The 6,299-nt window shown below is 33.9% G+C and overlaps 1 protein-coding gene and 1 long non-coding RNA gene across 3 annotated transcripts; both read left to right on the top strand.

Annotated features, from left to right (window-relative positions):
• The first annotated feature begins 1,113 nt into the window (after nucleotides 1-1,113).
• Nucleotides 1,114-4,635, top strand: LOC145109788 (uncharacterized). Of its 2 annotated transcripts, XM_079046946.1 has the most exons (7): nucleotides 1,114-1,755; nucleotides 1,948-2,031; nucleotides 2,817-2,972; nucleotides 3,063-3,252; nucleotides 3,671-3,802; nucleotides 3,892-4,004; nucleotides 4,400-4,635. In XM_079046946.1, exons 1-4 carry the CDS (start codon nucleotides 1,746-1,748, stop codon nucleotides 3,113-3,115), a joined length of 303 nt encoding a protein of 100 aa, XP_078903072.1. In that variant the 5' UTR covers nucleotides 1,114-1,745; the 3' UTR covers nucleotides 3,116-3,252; nucleotides 3,671-3,802; nucleotides 3,892-4,004; nucleotides 4,400-4,635. The 2 variants fall into 2 exon arrangements, with proteins under 2 accessions (XP_078903072.1, XP_078903071.1); XM_079046945.1 differs by lacking the exon at nucleotides 4,400-4,635 and having other exon boundaries at nucleotides 3,892-4,099.
• Nucleotides 4,636-4,840: 205 nt separating this feature from the next.
• On the top strand, nucleotides 4,841-5,652 carry LOC145168731 (uncharacterized). Its single transcript, XR_013742039.1, has 4 exons — nucleotides 4,841-4,874; nucleotides 5,017-5,172; nucleotides 5,260-5,328; nucleotides 5,494-5,652. It is a non-coding gene; the product is annotated as an uncharacterized LOC145168731 (long non-coding RNA).
• The last annotated feature ends 647 nt before the right edge of the window (nucleotides 5,653-6,299 follow it).

Below are 6,299 nucleotides of genomic sequence, written 5' to 3'. Positions count from 1 at the left end.
CACTCAGTATAAGGTCAACTCGGCGAGTCATGTTCATGTACTCAACGAGTTGATGCTTTTGATGCCAGGTTTTCGGGAGTTTTGGCCTGTTTTGGATTAGGATCATTACCACAAAATGTTTTAGTTCATAAAATTTGATTTTGTTGATATGGAAGTGATCATGCTTTTCCAATTAAAAGATAATTGTCAAAATTTTCAAGATTTGTATTAGTTTTTTTATGATTAGGCTAATTTCTTGCAAATTATTGATATGAATTATTTTGACTTATGAGTTTAACTTGATCATAGATAAATCATTTATTTATTTTGTTAATTGAAATGTTTGATCTTAAATGTTTTTAAAGTCTTCCATAATTTGTCCTCAAGTTATGGAACATGAAAAGTTTTTCATAAAAACCACATTAAACTCATAAGTTATAGAAATCAAAGGTTTTTTCAAGAGTTACAAAACTTGCCCTCAAGTTTTGGTATTTAAAAAGTCTCAATTTAAGAAACTCTTGTAATTAAAAGGTGTAACTCTTGGGTTCATAAATTAAAAATTAATTAAATAGTTTTTAATTTTGAATTTTTTATTTAGGACCTTGATGTTTTTGAATACTTCAAATTACACCTTATGGACTTTATTAAATTAATTAAAGTGTTTAATTAAAAGAGAAGTTTAATAAATCCATAATAACATGGTTTAAGATTAATTAAATTAAGAGTATAATTTAATTAAAAGATTAAACCACCAAGTATTTTAAATGTGTAAAATACACTCTTATACTACATAAAATTAAAAGTTTAATACACTACAAGAAAAAGACCCTTTTACGACGCGCAAACCACGACACTCATTGATTTATGTTACGCAAAAGAGACTGACATTAAAAAAGTGTCATCTCTTCAAAAAATTTAAGGATTTATGTCACGCATTATTGTGTGCCGTTAAATTAGTGTCTCTAGAAAAGAAATTAAAAACACGGAGGGCGCTTTATTTTAAACGCGCGTCCTCTATACCTGTCGCTTTATAATTTTAATGAAACGCGCGTTTAGCAGAGGGGGAAACGAAATCCCCAAAATTTTGAAAACCCGTCTTCTACCTTCTTTCTATCTTTCATCTTCGCAGTTGACTCTCCCCTCTCCCTCCTTCTCTCTTCTCTCCAATCCGCTTCTCCGCCACTACTGACCTCCTTCTTATCGGTCTCATCAAACATCATGTCCCCTCCTTAATACCTTGCAGGAATCTAAAAACTAGAAAACCCCATCCTCACTAAGTCTAGGAAACTAGGGTTTTTTTCATCCCTCAAAGAACGACCCACATCCTCCATAGATCGATCTCTATCGCTTCATTTCTCACAAAGTATCGAACACTTTACATTTATAGGGCCACAAAATCGACTATTGCTTGAACTAGGGTTTTGAGTTCGTATCACATAACCCTCCCTCAATCTGTTCTCACTGTTCAATCGATTCGCTGGTTTTGCTCGACTCCCGCTCACGCCGACCATCGATGTTCAATCGTCGACCATCGCCGCAACTATAAGTCTTTATCTTTAAGTCTTTATCGAAGGTTTAATCGAAGGTTCATCTGTTATGTAAGTCTTTATCGATGTTCAATCGTCGCTCACGCCGACCATCGATGTTCAATCGATTTGTGTGTACTCAGAACTCAGTAAGACTGTAGACGCGGGTGAAGGCGGAGAGAGAGAGAGAGAGAGAGAGAGAGAGAGAGAGACTCTGCACTTCTCCATCGATGACGTCTGATGAAACTGAGTAAGTCTTACATATTGTTTTCTCTCTGGAGTTCCATTTTGGTTTACACCTGAAAAGAAATTAAAAATATGATATTCTTGTGATCTTGTCATCCCATAACTTTTCTTTTTTCAGAACATTATAAGAAATGTTTCTTTTCTTCAGTGATTAGAGTTTATGTTGTTTGAGCATGTTCCTTTTTCATGGTTTCAGTTGAATACCCGACTGGAAAAGCCATTGCGATGTTTATTGAGAGCTTCCACAGTTCCACATTATCACTGGTGTCGACCATGCAAGGTAAGTCAATTTCTCAAAATTGTTGATAGTCTTTCAACTCATTAAGCTATTTGATGATGTTATCTATAAAAAAGGAAACTGAAGGAATCATAATTAGTCTTGTATTTGATTGGTAGAAATTAGAATGAATTCAATGCACTTAACATGTTTGATGAAATGCCTCTATGGAACCTGAACAATTTTTTTAGATATATGTTGATAAATGTAAGGGAGAGTACAATACATAGACCCAAGAGGATCAATCATTCATAGGTGTGAGTCAAATGAGTCTAACATCAACATATCTAAGGCTTTACAGATGTTGCAGAAGAAAAGAGTGAGGAGAAATGGTGATGCATTATTTAGTAACTTCTGAAAATATGTCATAGTTGTATAGATTATAATGAAATAGTACCCCAAATGTGGATGATTAGTGTGTTTCAACTCTCTCAAGGATGATTAGTTTGTTTCAGCTCTCTCAAGTGAGGGATAATTTCTAATAAAATAGGACTAAGTAGAGAAAGATATATACACTACCTGATGTGTTTGTGCCTGTGGTTATATTAGTTTAAAAGCATGTCAAAAAACAAAACTAGAAATCTTGGTAGTTCATACATAACCAAAGGAGATTGAAGATCTTTTTCTGATTTTGCCAAAGTTTAGTTTGAAAATAGTACGAACAAATTCAAGGCTGCCAACTTCTGACTTATTAAGAATTATCTTTTAGGTACAACACTCTATGGTAGATGCTTTATGTATGTTGGACACTATTTCAGTTTGATTTACTTATGTAGTATCACATGCAGGTTTCCTATGGCATTCACCACCACAATGTTGTCACGGGGTATGCTTGAAATTGTTGGGTTCACAAAAAAGATCTAGGAAATGCGAAAACAACTATCTATTGGGTGACTGGTTATCTTCTGAAAGATATGCTTCAAGCGGTCATCATTTATGTTCAGGTAAATCTGTATAAAGACGATGCATTACATCATTTACAAGATCTTTGTCTATCTTCCATGGTTTTGACTCAAACTTTGTCTATAATGAAGGTTGGTTCTGTAAACAAAGATCATGCTTCTTGGGAAAGACCTGGAGAAATTGATACCACATAACAATGTTGAAGATTAAAGAACACGCTCTGATCCAACATGATTAAAGATTCTATTTGAAAGGGTTGTTTCAAACATTGGGCTCAATAGTTACGGGTGCCCAATTTACTGCTCTTATTTCGGATGCCAGGTAGTTCGTTTTAAAAAGATTTGTGGGTGATTTTGTATAGGATTTATTACATTAGATCAACCACCCATGCTTCAATTCATGACAAATATCAATTTTAAAGGAATAGTGTTCAAAAATATTCTATTGTTTTTATGCTTCACAAGATGCAAGTTGGGAATGTGTTTGGTCTACTTTTTTAAGAAAATGGAGCGATGAAAACCCAAGTCCTAAAATTTATTAAAAAAATCTAGATATTCAATGCATGTTAGTAATGAGAGTGCAACGAGTGGAAGATGGTTTTCATTTATCGACTATATGCTTACTTTTAGGCTGTGGATTTTGGTTTAACAAAGCTTGTTTAAATGATCGCAGCTCATTTCTTGGGAGATTATATTTTGTCATTTTGTGATTCACATGTTGTATCTAACACTTGTGTCAGACTGCTGCTAGCTACCATGCTATAGCAATTGCTCTTTCCTTGATGGAAACCTATTCCTTGAGTGTTCAACATGAGCAAACCACTTTACAGATTCTGCAGGCTAAACTTGGACCTGAAGATCTTCGTACTCAAGTACCTTACACAATTTTTTTTTATTATTTTTATTTTATGATTTTCACATTAATAATTTTAGTTTTACTAAGTGTATTAAGATATTGTAGGATGCAGCAGCGTGGCTTGAATACTTTGAGTCCAAAGCCCTTGAACAGCAAGAAGCTGCACGCAATGGTACCCGAAAGCCTGATGCCTCTATATCCAGCAAAGGCCATCTAAGGTAAGCATAGGCTATTGGAATCAGGAAAGGAATGGAATAGTTCATTCCAGGATACTGAAGTTTTATTATTGGGTTATATAATCCAATAAATATAATCCAACATATATATATATATATATATATATATATATATATATATATATATACATTTATCCGTCGAATACAATAACGAAATCAATGTTTTTCATAATTATCTTGTTCATTTTTCATGGCCATATTTTGGTCTATTGTATGTGTGGTTCAAAAAAACCAGGAATGGCTCGTATGTTCTTATGTTCAAGGTCTTCAAGAATGGCTCGTATGTTCTTATGCATAAGACAAATTCATTCTCGAATCTTCTTTATTGAACTCAATGAATTACAACTCATAATTTAATTTTTTTGATCATGTTGCAGGCAAAATTAATTATTTAGGGATGTTAAACCATCAACATCTTGTGAAATTAATTAGTTACTGTTTAGAAGATGATCACAGCCTGTTGGTATACGAGTTCATGTCTAGAGGGAGCTTGGAAAATCATCTTTTCAGAATTAAGTTTTCACCATTTTTTATCCAAATTGGGAAATTTCCCATCATTAATGAATCTTATGATCTGTTTATTATAACAGGAAGTTCTTACTTTCAACCTCTCTCATGGAACCTACGAATTAAAGTCTCTTTAGGTGCTGCGAAAGTCGCTTTGGTGCTGGAAAAGGTACAAAAGTTATTTTTTTTTTGGAGAAAGAATTGGAATTGGAAAGATTGATCTTTCTGTGTATGTCTCTAGGTATTGCATATGTTTCTTGAAAGGATTTTTTTATCTGATGAGTTGCTCCCTTTGTGAGTATTATAAAGGAAGCTAATCAATGCATCAAGTATCTTCTTGAAATGGTAATATAAAGGAATCGATTTGATGATTGAGTTTTTTTTATGGTCTGTTTTGCTTCATAACTTGAAATTGAGTATTTTTTTTACATCAAAATGATTTTTTTTTTTTTGGATTGTTAATCGGTGCAAATTGTTTCCTTTTTAGGGGCTTGGTAATTGAGATAAGAGTTGGGGATATGTGAATCAGTCTAAAGGCCCCACATATTAGATACTTAACAAATCACCAAAGAATGAAGTTTGACTGAAAGAAACCCTCAATACTGCCTAACAAAATGTAAAAGCCTAGCCTATAATTGAAAAAGTATGATCCTCTCTCTCTCTCTCTCTCACACATACATGCATATCAGTATCAGTGTATTACAATACTTCCTTGTATATATGTATACAGGCCAAGGTCATACACATCTAGCACTGCAATTGAAACAAAACGAAATGCTGGAGGTGGCCATAAGAAAAGGTAAGCAAAGGGTAATTTGGTATTTGTTACTGTTATTGTGTATTACAATACTTCCTTGTATATATGTATAAAGTTTGTTCTTATTCAGATTCGTCTTTTACCATTGATTTCCTTATTGAGGCATTGTACTTTGAAAATGTTAATTCTTACCTTTTGTCCATGTAGGATCCACCAAGAACAGGAAAAACACAAACAATTCTTGGGCTTCTTAGTGCCATATTACATACCAACTGAGTATCTAAGTCTCTTAGTAACGTTGTAAGACATTGATTACTTGAGGGTATTTTAGTAACATTGTAAGAGATTGATTACTTGAGGGTACTTATGGTATATAATGTTATATTCTTTTGTTAACACTGTCCTTAGTGCAATGAATTATCTTTATTGTTTATGGTATTTTATTTTGTATTATGAGACTTTTAATGTGTTATTTAATTTGAAAATTAGTAAATCTATCAAAAATATATAATTTTAAAAAAATTTAAAATTATGACACGCAAAAATGCGTGTCGTCTTCCTTTATGACACGTGCTTCCTTGATACGCATTGTGTGTCATAAACACGCACATCGTAAGGTTACGACACGCAAATGCGTGTCGTCTTCCTTTATGACAGGGCCTTCCTTGATACGCATTGCGTGTCATAACTGCGCGTCGTAAATGCGTGTCATAAATGCGCGTCGTAAATAGATGACGCGCAAAAGCGTGTCGTCTCTCGTTATGACAGGGCCTTCCTTAACACGCATTTGCGCATCGTCTGAGCATTTTACGACATGCATTGCGCGTCGTAAAAGGTTATTTTTCTAGTAGTGATATATTATATATGTATAAGTAAAAGGTCAGTCTTACCGTTAGTAGGCCTCATTCACGAAGCCGGTCTATAAGGGGGGTATAAGGTTACTACCAATAAAATGGTGGTTTAATGGGTGTCCACTCTCACCCATCGCTTCCTTGACTGGTGGAGGGTTGTTA

The sequence above is a fragment of the Lactuca virosa genome, chromosome 4, assembly GCF_052849685.1.
Source record: "Lactuca virosa cultivar CGN04683 chromosome 4, Lactuca_virosa_CGN04683_v6, whole genome shotgun sequence".
NCBI lineage: Eukaryota > Viridiplantae > Streptophyta > Magnoliopsida > Asterales > Asteraceae > Lactuca > Lactuca virosa.
The sequence above is the reverse complement of the archived record's forward strand: the minus strand, read 5'-3'. Positions and strand labels throughout refer to the sequence as shown.

Bases quoted from the DNA above. Each gene is read 5' to 3' on its own strand.
- LOC145109788 (XM_079046946.1), top strand. The intron at 2,032-2,816 runs GTAAGTCAATTT...TATCACATGCAG, and splicing joins ACTGGTGTCGACCATGCAAG to GTTTCCTATGGCATTCACCA. The intron at 2,973-3,062 runs GTAAATCTGTAT...TCTATAATGAAG, and splicing joins CGGTCATCATTTATGTTCAG to GTTGGTTCTGTAAACAAAGA.